Source organism: Sander vitreus, chromosome 5 (assembly GCF_031162955.1).
Source record: "Sander vitreus isolate 19-12246 chromosome 5, sanVit1, whole genome shotgun sequence".
Classification (NCBI taxonomy): Eukaryota; Metazoa; Chordata; class Actinopteri; order Perciformes; family Percidae; genus Sander; species Sander vitreus.
The window spans coordinates 17,621,568-17,642,290 of record NC_135859.1 but is presented as its reverse complement, the minus strand read 5'-3'; the positions used below and the strand labels follow the sequence as shown (position 1 = coordinate 17,642,290).

Genomic DNA, 20,723 nt, shown 5'->3' with positions numbered 1-20,723 from the left:
CAGTCTGGGACAACATTTTCCATTGTTCTAAGAACCCAAATCACCAGCAGATCCAACATACTGTATGTCATAGGACATATTGGACTCCTCAGAAGAGATACGTGTCTAAAGTCATTCCTACTCCCTATTGCACGTTCTGTCAACCTGAACAAACTGGAACCTTCCTGCACATGGTCTGGGAGTGTGAACAGGTGCATGCGTTCTGGAATAAAACATCAATAATATCTGAAGTGATAGGATGTCGAATTCCTTCTGACCCGATTGTTTTGTTGCTTAATGACAACTCTAAATTACCTGCTTGGGAGACAGAAGAAAATTTGGCTAGCCGGCTCGACCGCATCCAAGAAAATGATAGCTTAACGCTGCCCCTGACTTTCGCTTAGTTGATTATACAAAAGGCAAAATATTTAATGCAACATGAAAAACAAGTAATTCTTACTAACGTAATTCACATAAATGAGTAAACAGCACGACACACAGCTCATTTACGACTAACTTAAGCCGCTGCAGAAGTGTGCATCTGGTGAGCTCTTTGAAAGCCAATGATTTTCAGTACAGATAGTGTGGTTCATACCACATTTATAAATACAAATATAATAAACCACAAACACCTCCTCCCTTACATTTAGATGGTCCTCCAAAAAGTATGCAGACAGCCATTTAAGGATTGTTACCTTGACCAAAAGTAAACTCAATTATCTTATAGGCACATAATCTCAAATAAATAACTTCATATAGAAACACTTGAATCACATCTCTAATACACATTTACAGTAAGCAATACTACTAATAGATTAAACTACAACCAACTATCTAAATAACTATTGGCAGGTTTTAAAAACATGTCTCTATAGAATATGTTTTGCATTACATTCCCATTCATGCTCTTCATATTATGGTAAACACAAAGAGAAATTGGGTATGATACAGCAAGGTGTGATTTGTTTTGTTTTCCTGGAGACCGCAGAGGATGGTGGTGGGAGAGGGGTTATGTTCTTGTTCAATTTGTGTTTCTGTTGTGTATGTTTAAAAAAAAAAAAAAACACAGAAAAAAAAATACAGGATATTCATCTTTTTTTATTTTATCACCTCGTGGCTTGTTATTATTTGGTATATGTTGTTATAACTGTTGGCTAACATGCAGTAGAAAAAACTTCACTATCACTTTAAGTCTTAAAATGAAATGAATTTATGTCTGTGACGTAAAATAACTTAAATGTCAAACGTATACCTGAAAAAGTAGTTTGGTTGCTATTTCTAATTCTATTTGACTGTATTTCAGTCTTTCTGTTTTGGTGCATACACACAAATAAATCAAAGTATGTAAATGTTCTGTAGGATGCACTCCTTTATATATTTAACCCCCATTTTCTTAATTTAGGTTTACTATATTCTTTATTGTAAAAAAAATCTGTTACTTTAATCTCTGTGAAAGATATCCTGCCTAAGTACACATTTTTGCCACAACTCGTGAGTCCATATTTAGTTACCACATTTGAGGGGTACTTTTTTACATCTGTTTTTAACAACTGTGAAACTGTGGGTAAAACTCACACTTAGTCAAGGTTCAGCTTATATTTGGTAGATCATTTTCAAAAGGGCTCAGGGGGCTGACGTGGTGCATGAACCACAAGCACTGTACATCAAGAAGATGCTTCCTGTTTGATTCAGCGGTAGAGTAGTTGATACAATGAAGTCAGAGCCGCATCTCAGCCAGTGTGAGCTTACTTCTCTTCCAAATTGCCTTGACTTTTAAAAACGGAGATTGCTGTGTGATTATAACGTACAGTAATAGTCTCTTAAATTTGTCTTCAGTGTTGGGTTGAAATGGCACATTTCACAAATCAAAGCCCAAAATGACGTGTTTTTGAAATTGGTGTCCATGTATGGGTTGAAATTAGAAATTGGGTTTTACTGTGCATGTCTTCCACAAATTCCACAAAAAATATATGTTTGGTCTGCATTGTAACCTAAGACTAAATATGGATATCATGTTTACAGTCTATGATTGTAATCCCTGAAATTTATAGAGAAATAATATTCATTACCTGGCAGTGTAACATATTGCTTGTGTATTACTGTATCATACCCAATACCCAAATTGAACAAGAACATAATCCCTCTCCCACCCCCATCCTCTGCGGTCTCCAGGAAAACAAAACAAATAAACAAATGGAAATCACACCTTGCTGTATCATACCCAATTTATCTTTGTGTTTACCATAATATGAAGAGCATGAATGGGAATGTAATGTGTATGCAAAATGTATTCTATAGAGACATGTTTTTAAAACCTGCCAATAGTTCTTTAGATAGTTGGTTGTAGTTTAATCTATTAGTAGTATTGCTTACTGTAAATGTGTATTAGAGATGTGATTCAAGTGTTTCTATATGAAGTTATTTATTTGAGATTATTATGTGCCTGTAAGGTAATTGAGTTTACTTTTGGTCAAGGTAACAACCCTTAAATGGCTGTCTGCATACTTTTTGGAGAACCATCTAAATGTAAGGGAGGAGGTGTTTGTGGTTTATTATATTTGTATTTATAAATGTGGTATGAACTACACTATCTGTACTGAAACTCATTGGCTGTTTCAAAGAGCTCACCAGATGCACACTTCTGCAGCGGCTTAAGTTAGTCGTAAATGAGCTGTGTGTCGTGCTGTTTACTCATTTATGTGAATTACGTTAGTAAGAATTACTTGTTTTTCATGTTGCATTAAATATTTTGCCTTTTGTATAATCAACCAAGCGAAAGAAAAAATATAAGAAAAAACTAGTTTTAATAAGGCCACATAAGTCAAAGCCAACTTTATTGTCAATTCTGGCATATGTACAGGACATAGAGGATCAAAGTGCTGTTTCTCTCAGACATTATACAAGTACAGAAAATAAAAAAACAAGGTTTTAAAAAAATAATAAGATAAAGACAAAATACTTAAAATATTCTAAATATTTACAAATTAAGTGTAAAGGAGGGGGGTGACAATAACAAGATACAGAGATCAAGAACAACAACAAAAACTAATAAGTAGTTGAAGTAGAACAGATTGCAAAGTGCAAATAGAAATGAAAGATTAAAAAAAGATGTGCAGGTAATATGACTTCCACATGATGAGTAATTAGCAGAACATAACAAGCAACATCTAAATTCCATAATATACAGTATATTCTCAACTACTCATGTTTTGTTTTGTATTGGATGTGTTAGATACAAGGCCGTTTGACCAGACTACTTCACATTTGAATCAAATATGCTTGTGTTATATTGCGTTATTGTGACAAATTGCATTACTGTGATCACAGAATGCAACTATTTAAATATGAATCCTTGATTTATTTTGGTTATCAATTATTATAGTGACTACTATGTATTGTGTGTATGTATAAGTGCATGCACTTCATGGTAGGTGGAAGTCAAATGAAGTCATCCAGGGAAACATGGTTAAAAAACACTTTTTTAAATTATACCTTTATCTATCTCATTAATAGGATGTTGTGTGTCCTTACTGGTGTGTGTCTGTCAGTGTGCATGGGTCTGTGTTGTTTGTCCCCGTCTGTTTTGGTCCTGAACTGGGTTGGTTTTCGGGTGGGTAGGGGACTGGAGGGGAAGTGACATGCTGTTTTAACTATGCTTTGTTCACTTTGGCCATTGTTGTATGTCATTTATTGTTAAAATTTAAATTTAAAAAAGTTGTAGAAAATATATCTCATTAATAAGACTGATTCTGATCATTTCTTACACTGCACTATAACTTGTATTCTTGTATTTAGAGCTGCAAAGATTAATTGATTGTCAACTATTAAATTAATCGTCAACTTTTTTGATAATAACAAATCACTTTAAGTCATTTTTTATGAAAAAGTTCAAATTCTCTGATTCCAGCTGGTGTCTGTATAAGTCATACTAAATATTAAGTAGGCTACATACATTATTTCTTGGCTTTACATGAGCATATATGTGGCAAAAGAAATATTTTTTAAAAGTGCAGACAGTATATAGAGAAGTAAAAATAACTTTCCAATGTTACTTTCCAAAGGCAATTCTTTTTTTAGGTGCAGTACTGGATAACTACTGTATATGAGAAGTAAAAATATAACAATCGTTTGCACTTACATGACAACTTTGAAAGAAACGTGTCACTTTAAATCAAGCTGCATCTATCTCAATGATTTCCTTGATTTTGTGATCACAGCTGGCTGAGCGACTGGGGGCCTGTTTCTCGAGTTTTCTTCTCTGCACTTTCAGCAGTGTCTGCTTGGGACAGATGAAGAGCTTTCCTGCAGATGTTCTTGAAGATAGAGCTGGAGAAGTAGTAAACCACAGGGTCCAGCACGCTGTTGAGATAGGTCAGGCTAATGGTGATGTAAAACGTGATGGTCAGGTCTTCCAGAGCAGGGCAGACTTCAGAATCAGAGATGATGGGGCTGGCTATTTGTTGGAACTTGATCCAAATCAGCAGCTGCGTGATGTTGCTCGGGAGGAAGCAAATGATGAAGAGCACCACCACTACTGTGATGAAGCACAGAGCCTTCTTAATCTTTGCATGCTGGGCCAACTGTCTCCTTCTCAGGTGGCCAATAATTTGGAATGTGCAGTAGAGAATCACAAACAAAGGCATATAGAAGGAAAAGAGGAACGTAAATTTATGCCAGCTCAGATTACTGTGGGCTTTAGTCTCAATCATGAAGCTCTCACAGTAGGTTGTATTGTTGTGTTGCAGAGTGAAGACATGAGCTGATATTGAGATGGTGAGCAACCATATTGCAAGTGCTCCACACATGGCTTTGGAGATACTCAGAGAGTTGATGGGATGATAGGGATGCACCACACGCATGTATCTATCCACAGCGATAGCCATCAAGAAGAGGGTACTTCCACTGCGGTTCATTGCCAACATGAAGAGGCAGGTGTTGCAGAGAGCGCCTCCAAAGCTCCACTCGATCTCAGAGATGTAGTAGCTGGCACGGAAAGGCAAAGCCATGATGAGCAGAAAGTCAGCCATTGCCAGGTTAAAGAGTAACACCGTGCTGCTCTTCCAGGGCTTCAGGTAGAAGCAGAAGATCCAGAGAGCCAAACCATTTCCAAGGAGTCCCAAAATAAATTCTGTCACCAACAGTGGAGGGAGCACACTGATCAGCAGAGTTCCATTGAAATTGCATTTCATGTTGAGTTTTGTGCTGCCTCGCTGGCTACAGATCAGAGGAATAACACATGGAGGACTGTCTGCATTCTTTAAAGGTACTGTAGGTAGGATTCTGAAGATCCAGGACTTAGCCAAAGAATTTGAACATCGACAACTTCTCAGTCCCTCCCCCCCTTTCTGCTAAAGCCCAAACGGTCTTCCAAGCCCCTCACAACGAATGAATACGTATGCCTGAGCAGTGATTGACATGCAGTTAGACACCCCCCCCCCTGGCCCTGATTGGTAAATCTGAACAGGGAGCTGTGGATTTTTGCAAATCACACTACAGGCTGTAGGTGGTGTCAGAGGAGCCAAATTTGTTTTTTTATTATCTGCTTAATGTAGTTCTACTCGAACATAGGGTCAGTTTCAGCAAATATGACAGAAAGTTAGTTTTATAAGTCTTACCTACTGCACCTTTAAAGGGAAACCTCTATACGAAAAAAATTGTGAAGTGGGTTTTTGCATTTCTAGGAAGCCCGGCTGTACTGCTTCTCATTAAATGTTAACACACAGTTATTTTAAAGAAGGGTTGACTATTTGCATCAGAGGGGCCAGCATTATTGAACATTATCAGTTTACAATACCTTGCATGTGGAAACCCTTTAAACATTTTGACCTTGAGGCTTGTATTACAATCACTGATGAGTCCTTTATCTTATTATCTTCAATTGAAATCCACTTACTGCATGTTTAACTATTCTTGTTTCAATTATAACCATTATTAAATGTCCCTGAGAAACTCTTGGCTCTTTAAATTTAGGAACTGGAAAGTATTATCACGTTTTGCTGTTATATAATTATTTTTGAAATCTTTTTATAATACCTAGTAATAACAAAGCAAAAACATGCTTTTAACTTTTTACTCCAAAAACAAGTCAGTTTTAAAGAAGGGTCTTGGTAAGCTAACCCAACAGCTTTACAGAAGCTTTGATGTAAGAAATTGCAGCAGCTGCATCACACTGGTTACTCTGAGAATAAAAATTGCAGCCGGATCGAACAAAAAACTCAACTCATTGTTGCACGCACTACATGACAGTATAAATAGACTGTAATGTATGTGCGTGAGTGCACACGTGTAGATCCCTATTGGTGCACACATGCATGCATGTCTGTTTGTATTTGGATATGTTTGTGTGGAGGTATGGATGTTGGCAAAGATACACATTCATGTAGTGTATATGGAGTTTAAAATTAATATTTCTTGCCCTTTGGGTGGGGGTGGTGTGAAGTGTGATGGTTTTGTAGATTTGGAGATGAGCAGAATGCTCTGGGGGTGGTGAGACTGATGGTTAGTTTTCAATTTGTAACAAGTGAGCTGTTGTACAATGTAAATCATGGTAATGTATCCATTGAAATAAACACAAATAAGAAGAGTAACAATTTAAAAACGAGATTTGAATCTAATACCTTATTTTGAGAATGCTTTAGAAATAATGAGGAAGGAAGCTTGACAAGAAGGCAGTGTCTGTTTCCTTTGGTGTGGTGTCTATTGTGGTATTTTGTGATGATTATTTGTATAATTTACTGTCAATGAGTCATGTTGAATGGGCCACTGGTGTGTGAAGAAATGGTTCTTTCATAAACCTTACTTAATACAGAGGCTAGCCTTAGGGAGCTCACACACTTAGTTTTGATAAACCTATACTGCTGTCTAGTGGATAACATTTGAAAATGTGGCTTTGCCATATATTATAGAGACTGCGTCATGTGAAGCACGTCTCCCTCAGTCGGTTTTCAAGGATCATTCCTCCCCTCATGTAACCTCCGAAGGGAAAAAAGCAAAAAGCAACTGTGGGGGAAAACCTTTCCATCTCTGCTTTTTGATTACTACCCACGCAAGTGTGCACTGAACAATTCTCCCATCATATCAGTCACTTTCATTTCACATGTCTGGACTCCCACTCAGTAATTTATCAATGGATGTGAGTTGGGCCTTGCCAGTTCAGAGACTAGTTGAGAATATGTTTGCAGTGTTCAGACCGTGCGCAAAAATGTGACAGAGCCAGTTTATCCTGCCGGGCAAACATATCCTTTTGTTCCCTTCTCCTGTTGTCCCATCAGCCCTTGTGTTTCTTTCACCTGCATACTTGGGAACAAAAGATCATGGTCACTACTCCACCCAGTGGAACTAACATGAAATTCCAGTCCTACAACCTTGAAGGTTACTGAAATGCGGACAGGGCCTTAAATATGAAACAAATGAAGTGTTTGTTATTGCTCTTGGTGAGGGACTGAAGAACTGCACATGAGTTGCATATAGTCAACTGTTCTTACTGTCCGACTTTTGACTTTGTATCGTGATTGTTTGACTTATTTCTGAAGGTTTTGGCTGAAGCTGTGAAAAGATAAAAGATGAAGGAAGCAGTGATTGAGGCAGACTGAACAGGTTATTTCACATACCTCAGGTTATATGGTTTGTCAGCCATGGTTAGGCAAAGCAAGAGGCACAACGTGCTAAAAACCCCACAAACCATTAAAGAAGGATATAAGGGAGTTTGAGTGAAAAATCCATTAATATGTGTTTTGTTGCAGCTTTCTTTCTCCTGTTTCTATCACACCCATTGAGTTATCCTAAAAGACTGAAGACATTTTGAACATTGTTCATTTTATTGTAGAGGACTTATTATCATTCTTTGCATTCTTTGCCTTAACATCTTGGGGACACAACTAACTGCAACCACATGAGCACATCAGCTTAACAGACCCCAATACATTCATTTTAAACTATGGTTGAGTTTGCTTTATGCCATAACATTGTTTGTATTAGGTATGGTGAATAATGACGCTTTATAAGTAAGCTACATAAAGTTAAAAAATGTAGGCTAGTTGTTGGAGTTTAATCAGACCTCCATTTCATGGTTTATGTCACCACTTGACTGTTATTGTACTGGAAGATGCAATCCTGGGATTAAAATAATAACGAGGGGGGAAAAAACTGAAATAATCCGCATGCGTTTTGATTTCATTGAGGTGACGTCACTGTCTACAGCTGAAGGAGACGGACAGAAGAGCGTGCAAAAAAACACACAGAAAAACGAAAAACACAGCACAATAAATATGGAAATGCTGATTTAAAACACTTAACTGTGATGGTATAAAGTTGGAAAATTTGGCATACGAGTGGGAGGATGTCGGCGGCAGAAGACACGATGATGATTTCCTCCACCTTGGGGGAGGATCCGTCCACGTAATGCGAGGCAAACACACTTGCTCTTCCTCCTTCAGCCGCGATGCATCACCAGCAATGAAGCCGCAGCTTGGAGATGTCCTTCGCGCACACACACACACAGAGACTGGAGTCTAGATAGAAGAAGAAACCTCTGATATTTCCTCTCGCCTGGACGTTTTTCGCATCTCCTTAAATAAAATAGTGTTCTTGCTAAAAGCGTCATTGTCAAAACTAGAGGATGAACAGCATCAAACGTGTGCCCACACGGGTGAAATCCGGGCGGACTGATCTCGGAGCGGAGAGGGAACATTTTGACAAGCAGCAGGTAAAAAATATAAGAGTCGGCGGGTTAATGCTCACTACTGGATGAGAAAGCTGCGCTTTATTCAGGCCTGCTGTGGCTTCACCGGGTGACCGTTTGCGGTGCTCACATCCTACCGCATAGGCCACGTTACCAATTAACACCTTGACAAACTTGTTTATTTCACAATGTTTTTCAGAGCCATGTGCTGCAGTTGTCTAAATTCTGAGAGATTTGACCGTTTAATATAGATGCATTTGACAAGAATACTGAAAGCCAACCATTCATTTATCTCTGAAGTCTGTCCATAGGTATCATGCTGATCTAGTCCTTCCTGTTTGGCCACCTTTCCTTCTTTACAATCATTTGTCTTTAACAGCCTTATTGTTGGATATAGTACTATTAGGACACAACAGGCACATCAGGAACGAGCTTAAACTTTGAGATATTGCCCTGTGGAGTACTAAGAAATCAGATTCAGTTTCCTTTGAATGTGTGCACTGAAAGAGTGAGGTTTGTCTCATTCTTCAACAACAGGTGCATGGGACTTCTGGTTGTCAACTAACTGCAGTCATACACCAAGTAAACTCTTTATACTCATTACCATCATACAGTACAACATCCTTCAATGTAGACAGCATTGATGACTAAATGCTTAAAGATTAACCCGGCTGCACATGAGCTGCTGCTTTAAGTAAATTAAACACCCCAATCTGACTTGGAAACGTGAGATTAAACAGCTGCCTGGGAATTTAGATTTACAGCACTTTCAGTATTATGTTATCTAAAATGGGCTGAGCTTTTCCTCTGCTGGGTGTATATTCCTCTGTCAGTGTTTTATTTGCTTTTGAAGCATGTGTAGAGAGGTGGAGTTGAGGTGCTTGGACCCCTGCTTGTCTTTTATCCGCACCCTTTCTTTCTCACAAAATAGAATAAATTATATGTTGCATTTTAATCATCATCACATCACATTTGTAACATTTAAAAAGCCCCTATTTATTTTACCCAGTCCTCTCCCTACTGCATGTCTGTTGCCCTGAGTTCACTTGTTTAATGTTGCAACAAGTAGGCACAGTTTTCATTTCAAAACTAGGCATAGTTATCTAACTAGTTCCATGTTATGCAAAACATTTTCAACAAGGGAGGTTGTATGTAAAAGACAATCGTCAACATGTTGTTTTAAACCGCATATTCAGAATTGAGTGGAACTAGTTAAATTAACTGCTTTGAACTATTGTTCTTGTTTAGATGAATGACTGACTGACTCAGCCACTACTCAGCTGAATGAATCCACTGGGCAATGTGCAAATGAGGTTGGCGTATGAGGAAGAATCAGACTCCTGATTATTGTAGGGCTCTACAGTATATCGCCTCCCAATCAGCATTTTACTACAAGTGGTTTGGATGTGGAGACTCAACTAGTAGTGTAGGGAGCCCCTATATTTCTCTATTATATATGTCTCTTGTCCTAGCGGTTCTCAGTACTGCTGATTCACCCAGTACTGAAACTCCTGCTGCACCTCTCACTCTCTCCAGCGTTCTCTCCTCTTTGTTGACCTCAGTACCAAGGGGGGTGTGTGTGTGTGTGTGTGTGTGTGTGTGTGTGTGTGTGTGTGTTGTTTGCTTTCCCTCACTCCTGTTGCCTGAGTGAGTGCCCATAAGAGAGAGGAAAGGGGGATGGGAGGAGGGTAAACAGCTACTGAGTGGGAGTAGAGAGAGATGATTAATTAAAAGCATGTTGGTCATGATTGTGTCACACATTAATAAAAATGCTGATGTGTTAAGTGAAGACTTTGTTTTTGCAGTGAGATCTTATGTCAGCTAATCATGAACATCATGTGAATCATGAGCTATAACCAGTTTGGCCAACTGGGCAACATACAGTCATGGTTGCAGAAGAACAGTTTATCTTTTGTTGAATATTTTAGTGGATGCTGTATTAACAATTAACTTAGACATAATCTTATAAGACATTACCTTTTATCTGTGCAGCCATTCGTTCACTTGATTTATTCACCCTTTTTTAATTTCATCCATACTGCCTTTGTTGACATTGTTCATAGTGGCTAATATCCAGGTGTGTCCTTTTTAAAGGTCCCATGGCATGAAAATATCATTTTATGAGTTTTTTTTAACATTAATAACATTCCCCCAGCCTGCCTATGGTCCCCCAGTGGCTAGAAATGGCGATAGGTGTAAACTGAGCCCTGGGTATCCTGCTCTGCCTTTGAGAAAATGAAAACTCAGATGGGCCGATCTGGAATCTCCTCCTTATGAGCTCATAAGGAGGAAGGTTACCTTCCCTTTCTCTGCTTTACCTGCCCAGAGAATTTGGCCCGCCCATGAGAAAGAGAGAGACATCATGGCTTGCAAAGTGGCAGTTGGTCAAGGCCACACCCCCCCCCCTCTCCACCTTGCCCCCCCCCCCCCAAAAAGGGACAAAGAAGGAGAGGAGCAATATAAAGTTAATACAAATATCAAAACAACCTTTTTAAAAGCATTTGAGCTGAGAAAGAATATCACATTACAAATACAGAAAAAGTTGAAAAGAGATTGAAGAGCATTTTGAACACTTTAAATCCAAGTGTTTACTGAAAATGGTGTTTATTATATTTAACCTTCACTTTGCATGTGATTTAATAAACTGGATAGGTAAAAACTGTTGGCATTCTTGTTAGTGCTACATGTAGCTAATAGGTGTGAGCTGTGCTAAAGTCTGTTTGTGACCTTGTCAGCCAGAGCCCCAGCAGCAGTCTGTTGAATTAAGCTGATAAGGATCTGCAATAAGTGCTCTTGCCTTCGGGCATTATGTCCAGTGAGAAGCAGCTCAGGTGTAGCATTGATGCTTTGACTTCATGAACTTCACACATTCTGCCACACCAGGATGTCCAAGCACATGGACACGCTGCTGAAAGGCAGAGATGACAAGGTAAGGCAGAGACGCCTCAAGGTTGGAGGTATCCATGCAGCATGGAGGCTGTAGATTGTGGAGTAAGTGTAGAGGCTACATTAATGCTAGCTGGGAATAGATACTTATGGCTGGCCTCGGGGATTAGGCCAGGCTTTCCCTTCCTCTCACTTCTCCTCTCTGCTGATCAGAGGATTTACTGACACTTCAACCAGATGCAGCACTAACTTGTTGGACAGTCGACAGTGTCCGCATGTCTGGAGCACTTGGACCGAATTATTAAAAAAAGTTTGGATTTCATCTGACTTACCTTTGACCATGGCATTAAGGAAATGCTATCTGTGTTTGTTAGTGTGTGAACTGGGTGTAGGTTGATGTGAGAAATTATAACGTGTGGTAGCAGAGCTTTTGTGTGTTATAGTGAAAAATGTATAGTTAAATTTGCAGGCAATTAAAGAAGCTGTCTAGTAATTAGAGCTGTAATGAAGTCCCCTTTATCTCTAAGAAATTGTGATTGATCACGATTTTCTGATGTTGTATAGACCAAATGGACAATCAAGAAAATTATAGGCAGATACATTGATTATTAAAATAATCATTAGTTGCAGTCCTGCAAGTAATTGAAGGGTTGCTACTTTAGTTTGATCCCCATAGAACCGGTGCCCATTGCTTCCCTAGTAGCCTTGAGCAAGGACATGTAAGGGTATGTACACTGGAGTGCTCTCATGACACTGAAATTTACTATTATTTCCCAAAATGCTGCAATACAATACACTAGCTGGTGTTCATGTCTGCATTTTGACAGTTAAGTAGTGTAGTATTTGGACACCATCCACCTCATGTCATGGATTCGGTGTCCTTTTCCTTTCCGTCCCTTTCCTTGCTCTCTCGCTGCTCTCTGACTGACAGCGATCCTGAATATAGTATGGTAGTCTCCCTGCAGCCTCCCTGCTCAGCGGCCATCTGTTGAGGCCTCAGTGCCAGGCTCTGTGTGCCAGAGCGCAGCTCCCATCCAACCCAATCGTCTACCCCAGCTGTCGGCCTTCCTCCCCCAACAAACCCCTCATTGTCACACATGCCGCTGCACTTGCCCTGTGTAAACGAGGAACTAGCAGTTAATTTGCGTCAGTAGCAGGCGGGGGGGAGGTCACCTATGAACCAATACACCCCTCTCTCACTCTGAACGCCACAATTGCCCCTCTGTGCTTTGTTGTGTGACCGTGTATGTTTTGATGGTTCTGTCTGTGTGGATTGGGGTGAGGTGGTAACTCCCAGGTTTTGTAATGTATTAAAGAGGCTTTTTTAGGGTTTTGTGGGATAAGCGGCCTCTGCCACTGATATGTGATTATGTTTCAAACTGAGATGTGACATGGATTTCTCAGCCTGTGTTTGAGGGTAATACCAAATAACCAGAGTCTTATACCGTCATTTACTGGTATGTGCAACTTCTACTTCATGTTGTGGGCACACACTCATGTTAAAGGAGCCTTTTTATGCAGGAGGATACTTTGAGAAAAGAGGCCAAGAGTAAAAATGTTGCTCCTTTTTAATGCTTGAACTGTATGTTGGATTAGTCTATTATGTAATACTGTGATGGTGAAGCATCACACAGATACTGTGGGCCAGATGTGTTAAAGGCCACATGACAAACAAGTAGATATGCATTTATATTGCTGTACTTGTATTGTATTTTGTATTGTCTTAGTTTTGTCCTATTTTGGTGATTTAAGTCCCTAAATATTAAGACAATCGCGGCTAAGTATGTTGGGAAAATTAAAAAGAAAATTGTGTATTTTTCTAAGCAGCCCTTGTTTTGTGAACTGTACCAAGTTGTTTTTTCCTGCAGGTTTTGACTAACTGGTTTGGTTGATTGCGACACCTCAGTGGGACATGGGACTGTAGAGTGAGTTATTCTCTGGCCCAGTGTTGATTACTTTTTCAGCACACTTCCCTCAAACAAAACACAACACTGAATTGTGACTTAAGGCAGGGCACGCCACACATTTTTTTTAAGCCTGATTTATCTGTGGGTGGGGTCACAGTAGTCCAGGGTAATTGTTCTGTGTAGCCACAGCTTTGATCATTATGTAATCGTCATGTGTAAGTGAGTCAAATATCTCTCGTAGGATCCCCAAAGGCGACATCATGGTCAAGCATGTTTGATTGTGTAAGAGATAGTTGTTCTACATTCCTCTACTGTGCAGTCGGGCTCAAATTGAAATTCCTTTTAATTCATTTAAATTTACTTTAAAAGACAGGAAGGAGGAGAAAGAGATATATTATCTATGTGTTGCCCACAACCAAAAATACTTTATAAATTCCTTTTCCAATTACAAAGGTCATAATGGAAACGCAGTTCAAACTGTGGAACTCCTTGCACATCATACCGCCCACAGTGTAGAACGTTCTTTCTTTGGCTTGCATCAAATTTGGACTACATTTTGCATCATGCTTTCTCTTTGCAAATCAAAGCCCTCAGCACAGCTGCTGTCAGCCATGATCAGCTACATGGTTATTTCCGTATAAAGTAACTGTGAAGTAAAGCATTCTTGTTAGTGAAGGTTTACCATCCATGAAACAGTGGCAGAGCAATCTTTGTTTTCAGACTTGTGTACCAAAGCAAGAAATGATGTGTCTGCATTAAGGAAGACAGACGGTACAGAAACACTTCAAATGTATTCATTTGTATTTGTATTTATTAAGGATCCCCATTAGCTGACGCCTAGACGACCAGCTAGTCTTCCTGGGGTCCAAAAATCCAAATGTCACTTTTTAATGGTTGCTTATAATCCGTTGGCCTTGGAAATAATTGATAAAAGAAAAACCTTCACTTTAGCTTAAGAGGGATTTATGTATATCACATTTATTTGCAGATTAAAGTTTTTTTAAACATTAATAATGATGTGATAATTAGATAAAGACCAATAGACAGCCAAAAAGGTTATAGTGCATGGTCAGTAACAAGACAGCTACCGGGGAGCTGGATTCAATGTCTTGCTCAAAAGCACTTCAGCAAGGTGACAGAAGGAGTAAATCTCTCCCAAATGAAGGATTGCTCCCCTAGTCTCTAACCTTTAATTTAATTGTATTGGCACTAAAGGATGACCATGACAAGAGCACTCTAGTGTAACATGACCACACCAGGCAGTTACCATATTGCTTTTGGGCTGTGGTGCACTGTATCTTAGGTTCATTGAAATAAGTGAATATCCATGGGGACACACATTCAACAGTGTGGAGATTCAGACTATGCGTTTTTCTCCATCTCTTTAATCTCTTACTTCCTGCTACTTTTCAGCGACACTTGTTTTACCTGCTGGGCAGGTTGCAGAGTTGTCTGCCCTGTGGTTGTGGTGATACTCCCTACTAAACTTAGCATCACAACTATTCAAATCATCAAGAAATCTAATAAATAGCTGAAATACTGTCTGTTTTTGGTCAGTTAAAATCAGGCTAACCATAAGGTGAGAGCTGAAGGTCTCTCTGTACAAGGCTGCGTGTACACAGTGCAGTCATTGTTTCTCTGATTTATTCCTGCCATTGCAGTGCAACCTGATATCATTTGTTTGACTCCTGGTCTTTGTTTAACTTCTCATGACTTATGTATTTTTTGTTATGTCTAATGTAAGCCCATACAACTGATAGTGGTGTGGGTGGAGAAGCAAGCCGTACCAGATCTTAGATTAACTCCTCTTCTCTCCTCTCCTTTTTAGCTGAACAGCATCAGCAAGGCCATCACCTCTGCTGAGACGCCTGTGAAGGAGAAACATGTACGACGTATCCTTTTTAAAAAAAACAAAAAAAACAAATCACCATTTCCAAACTAACAAGAGTAGTTTTTCTTTTGTTTTCTGAGTTCTGTTTTGATCAGTAGTGTGTGGCACTGCCTTCACATCACAACTTGTAAGGTAATTGATATGTAAGGCATACATACCCGTTTCGTGTCTCTCTTTTTGGACAGACAGAGTCATTGTTTACCTTCATAGGGGAAATGTGTCAGCACAGTTAAGTCATCATGAAACAGCAATTTGGGAGAATGTTTATTCTGTAATTTGATGTATTTCCTGTTTGAACAGAATATTAGGGTGGGAGCTAACAGGAACACATGGTACCCATGGTACACAAATGGGTTACCAATAAGAATAATGTATTCCAGGAGGATAAAGTAATGAGTTATAGATAGAAACAAATACAAAATAGTACCTAATCATTTTTCCTAAATAGGTGCAGGCTATATCATGGAAACCTGACTATCAACAACATGTCTGTTTTCATTTCATTGTGACGATGTGGGTAATGCCAAATGTTTTGTTTGTGGAATAGGCAGCAGTCCTGTGATAGTTTGTGCTTCCTTAACAACACGACAACAGGAATCATCCTGGGGACTCACAGGGAGAAGGGAGCCTACACTTTTTGGTCCTATGCTCTGGGCTTCCCTCTGGCCAGCAGCTCCATCCTCAGCTGGAAGTTCTGCCACGTACTGCACAAAGTCCTGCGGGACGGACACCGCAATGTACGGCACCAAGTACCCTTCTCTTACCGTTACATTTTTATCTGTACACTAAGGGATTGTCAGAAAGGCAAAAGCCTTACATTTATTTAAATGTAACTACTAGAGTTGGTTATTAAGCTGTCACCTTCACAGGTTCTACAAGACTGCATGAGGCATCACAGTTCTCTAGTTGAAATTGGAAAACTATGGGTGAGTCTTTGCATATTTGTTATGACATCTTTTTAAAAAGTCCATCCATCCATCCATCCATCTTCATCCGCTTATCCGGGGTCGGGTCGCGGGGGTAGCAGCTCCAGCAGGGGACCCCAAACTTCCCTTTCCCGGGCCACATTAACCAGCTCCGACTGGGGGATCCCGAGGCGTTCCCAGGCCAGGTTAGAGATATAATCCCTCCACCTAGTCCTGGGTCTCCCCCGAGGCCTCCTCCCAGCTGGACGTGCCTGGAACACCTCCCTAGGGAGGCGCCCAGGGGGCATCCTTACCAGATGCCCGAACCACCTCAACTGGCTCCTTTCGACGCAAAGGAGCAGCGGCTCTACTCCGAGCTCCTCACGGATAACTGAGCTTCTCACCCTATCTCTAAGGGAGACGCCAGCTACCCTCCTGTGGAAACCCATTTCGGCCGCTTGTACCCTGGATCTTGTTCTTTCGGTCATGACCCAGCCTTCATGACCATAGGTGAGGGTAGGAACAAAAACTGACCGATAGATTGAGAGCTTTGCCTTCTGGCTCAGCTCTCTTTTCGTCACAACGGTGCGATAAATTGAATGTAATACCGCACCTGCTGTGCCGATTCTCCGACCAATCTCCCGCTCCATTGTCCCCTCACTCGCGAACAAGACCCCAAGGTACTTGAACTCCTTCACTTGGGGTAAGGACTCATTCCCTACCTGGAGAAGGCACTCCATCGGTTTCCTGCTGAGAACCATGGCCTCCGATCTTTTTAAAAAGTATTTTCCATAATTCAAAAGAATGCAGAAACATAAATGTGTGGTTAACTGGATTTCCTGTGAAGCCTGAAATAACCCCCCCTTCAGTAATAATATTACTTATTACATATGTATGTATGTATATGTGTGTGTGTGCTTTTTATTATTATTTGTGCTTAATTCTTGCCTGTCTGTTCCTGTGGTTTCCAGAGCAACCTCCATGACAAATATGGACAGCTGGTGGCTCTGTATACCAAGCTGCTCTGCACAAAAATGGAGTTTCATGTGAAGGTAAAGAGCATCCTCTGTCATATGTCACGACACAGTTTGTAAGAATTCACACTGTGGATGGGAATAGGCACTAAACCTCCAAAGATGTACCTCTACAGCATTCAGAAATCCCACCGAACCTGGAGGCCACAGATGAAGTCCTGGAGCGCACTGCAGGAACGGACATTAATAATGTGTGAGTTTACAAATACTGCGGAAATAACTTTTTTAAAGTATCTGTTTGGCCTTAAATTCTCAATCATCAGTCATAAGCACAGCTGCTGCCACCCAAACAAGTTAAAAATAAAAGGACAAGCCCTGCTGCTCCTTTAATTCCACAGGGTCACATCATCATTGTTTCTGAATGGGGCCTCTTTTCTGTCTAATGGAGGTATCAACTTCTCTCCTGCAGGTTCCAGCTCACAGTTGAGGTGTTTGATTACTTGGACGCAGAGCTGAGGCTGGCCGAGACAGGTGAAAAAAAAACTCTACCTTTCCCCTATCGTACTCTTCCGGGGAAGAGAAACTTGAGCTACAGTAGAGGGCTGCAGCCTGCTGACATTATCTATTCATGTACAAACGCGAGCCCTTTGAAGAGGGTTATTATGAGCAACTCTTGTCCTGCCTGTGTTCACATAGACTGTAGTCCATTTTTTTCAGAAAGTGATTTCAATCATGTGGTTGGTTTTAACTCATGTCCTCCTGTTTGGCCTAAATTGTGTTTTAACTGATGAGGAAATGCCTTCAATTACAGAACATTAAGTTGATTTCCTCCAGACCAACTGCAATAGTATGCTCCTCCCATGCCTGCAGGGTGGAGGCCGAGGATCACATCTCAAACACCATAAACAAATTTTGCAGCTCTAATGTGACTGAAGTGTACTCTGTATGTGCACTCACACATGCATTCTCAGTCTTAGCACTATGTTTTGGAGTCATTGGCACAAGATGTCCTTACTAATGTTTGCATGTTTCTGAAAGTATGCTACCTCAGAAGTCAGCTAGGCACTCAAGTAACAAGAGAACCAAATGTGTCTCAATAGAGGAGTCTGCAATTTTTTTTACCAACGGTATCTGCAAAGAGCCCTCATCAGAATGATTTACATAATGGGTGAAGTACAACCTATGTTTGCACCACAAGAGGCCTTTATCAATAATCCAATGAGGACTGGACAGAGGCATCAAGTACACAACAAAATGTTTGGTAAGTGACAGTCAAAAGAGATCCTTAACATGCACTGTATGCTCCGGTCTTTGATCTCTCCCAGTGATCCGACAGCTCAACACATCCATCGCCATCTCCACTCTCACATCAGGCCAGTGTCGGCTGGCCCCACTCATCCAAGTCATCCAGGACTGTAGTCACCTCTACCACTTCACCGTCAAGCTGCTATTCAAGCTGCATGCCTGTAAGAACAGTTATTACTCCCTCTTAGCCTAAGAATTCTGGGATCAATGTGTTAAATGTTATATATCGATACAATAAATCAAGTAAATTATGGCTATAATTTAAGATATGGCCTTGAGATTAGTTATGTGTCTCAAAGCATTAAAAACTGTGTCCCATGTTGTGGATTTCAGGTCTCCCCGCTGACACTTTACAAGGTCACCGTGATCGTTTTCATGACCAGTTCCACAGGTAGGTCATCCATGACTACAGGCTACGAGTGAATGAGACAGCAAATGGGAGAGAGTAGTGTGCAACATAATCCTGCCTCACCCAGCAGTGCCCATGCAAATGTGCCCATCACATCTCCCCATCCCTTGCCCTTTGTCAGTTGGTGTCACCGTCACAGACACGTTTATATTTTTGCTGCTGAGTTAAGAGAGGAGTGTCCAGGGTTGGGGAAATGGTGCCATTATATTCACACATCTAATATTTATTACAAATTATGTAGTTTAATTGTTTTACCTAATGGTCCATGTTTTTTTTTATTTTAGTACAATGACAAACATTTGCCATACTTGCCAACTGTTCAGTCAGAAGCCACCTATAATAAGTTAAGAAAATATATTGTCCTTTGTCCCACAGTCTTAAGACCTTCTTCAATAAAGCCAGAGACATGCTGTACTTCAAGAGACTGATCCAGATTCCCAAGCTGCCTGATGTAAGAGCTCAGAGGGATGGGGAGAGGTGGGATGACTTCAGTGATTAATCACAGCCTCCAACTTGGATGTTAAAGTCTTTACGATAAACCTAATGCTGCTACTGTTAGCAACAAACTGGGGAAGTTGGCTTAATGTTTACATAGACAACTATGCTCTATTTAAACCTGGAAATAAAGGTTTTCTCATAGTCAACTATAAATAAAACGATAACGCACGTTACAAATTTAACCAATACCCACTTTTTCTCTTTGTCAGTCCCCACCGAACTTCCTGCATGCAGCCTCACTGGCCAAGCACGTGAAGCCAGTGGTGGTCATCCCTGATGAGTACGAACCAGAGCAACAAGATGATGATGATGACGATCCAGAGCCGCTTATCGAGATCAGCGAAGCCTCAACAGCCAGCATACAGCCACAGGTATGGCACATAAGTCACAGATGCATGTAGGTATACAGTCACTCACACAAGTGCTCATACAATTCTATCATTATGTTATGTACATTTTTTCACTTATTTAACTTTTTCTCAGCAACTGGACATATTTGATCAGACGTTTGGACCTCCAAATGGAGGCCTTAATGACAGGTGAGCCAGGGTGTTTTTCACTGTAACCTGTGAGTGTCAACCATACTATTTGGTTTCACTATGCAATCTGTGTCAGCACACTATGACGTTGTGTTGTCTGTCTGGCAGAGATCTACAGATTGAGAGCCTGAAGCTGGACTTGGAGTCGTTGAGAGCAGAACTGGGGAGAGTCAAAGCAGAGGTAAGGACTTTTGAGACTGAATCACCTATTGCTCAGGTTTCAAACCTTTTTTGTGTGCATAGAAGAGCTGTGACAGCAGAGCTCATTATTATCTACATGCAAAGGAATCTGGTCTTGTGCTGGGTGGATGCAAATGCTGCTCCTGACATGTGGAATGTGGCAAGTAGCCTCTGAAGGAGACAAGGATTTCCAGTTAGGATTTTTGACGTCACAGATATGGTTCCAGCTTGCAACCTTTTTTGCTTTTTTTTGCCTTACATCTTTCCTCTCTGCTGTGTGCCCCACATTGTTCTGTTGCTACAAAAGCAGATGTAAAGTAAAAAGATCATGTAATAAGATTTGTCCGTTATCAAGAGCATAATAAATAATAAATATATATAATATAATATATAATAATATAATAATATAATAAATAAATGCATCTTGTGAGTGTGAATTTCATGTCATGTTGAACAAAAGAAATATGTACTGACACAAGTGGATTATTCCTGAAGTGTCGATCTCTCTTTTCCTCTCCTGAAGGCTCAGCGTTACATCACACAGCTGAAGTCCCAAATCAACAGTTTAGA

The 20,723-nt window shown here is 40.3% G+C and overlaps 2 protein-coding genes across 2 annotated transcripts in view; one reads left to right on the top strand and one right to left on the bottom strand.

Moving 5' to 3' along the window:
• Nucleotides 1-2,766: 2,766 nt before the first annotated feature.
• LOC144518260 (hydroxycarboxylic acid receptor 2-like) lies at nucleotides 2,767-5,302 on the bottom strand. The gene has a single exon (XM_078250792.1). The coding sequence runs from the start codon at nucleotides 5,166-5,168 to the stop codon at nucleotides 4,191-4,193; it is 978 nt and encodes a 325-aa protein (XP_078106918.1). The 5' UTR covers nucleotides 5,169-5,302; the 3' UTR covers nucleotides 2,767-4,190.
• A 3,091-nt stretch (nucleotides 5,303-8,393) lies between these two features.
• The window catches only part of hip1rb (huntingtin interacting protein 1 related b), a 22,806-nt gene continuing 10,476 nt past the window's right edge, over nucleotides 8,394-20,723 (top strand). The window contains exons 1-14 of the mRNA XM_078250791.1: nucleotides 8,394-8,683; nucleotides 15,281-15,344; nucleotides 15,938-16,080; nucleotides 16,213-16,269; nucleotides 17,220-17,300; nucleotides 17,399-17,475; nucleotides 17,692-17,753; nucleotides 18,548-18,688; nucleotides 18,861-18,918; nucleotides 19,312-19,387; nucleotides 19,644-19,805; nucleotides 19,918-19,973; nucleotides 20,082-20,154; nucleotides 20,677-20,723. The exon at nucleotides 20,677-20,723 is cut by the window's right edge and continues 137 nt beyond it. Coding sequence (XP_078106917.1) covers nucleotides 8,597-8,683; nucleotides 15,281-15,344; nucleotides 15,938-16,080; nucleotides 16,213-16,269; nucleotides 17,220-17,300; nucleotides 17,399-17,475; nucleotides 17,692-17,753; nucleotides 18,548-18,688; nucleotides 18,861-18,918; nucleotides 19,312-19,387; nucleotides 19,644-19,805; nucleotides 19,918-19,973; nucleotides 20,082-20,154; nucleotides 20,677-20,723 — 1,184 coding nt within the window. The 5' untranslated portion in view covers nucleotides 8,394-8,596. The remainder of the gene's footprint in view (nucleotides 8,684-15,280; nucleotides 15,345-15,937; nucleotides 16,081-16,212; nucleotides 16,270-17,219; nucleotides 17,301-17,398; nucleotides 17,476-17,691; nucleotides 17,754-18,547; nucleotides 18,689-18,860; nucleotides 18,919-19,311; nucleotides 19,388-19,643; nucleotides 19,806-19,917; nucleotides 19,974-20,081; nucleotides 20,155-20,676) is intronic.

Excerpts from the sequence above, each read along its gene's own strand:
- LOC144518260 (XM_078250792.1), bottom strand. The coding sequence starts at position 5,168 with ATGAAATGCAATTTCAATGGAACTCTGCTGATCAGTGTGCTCCCTCCA.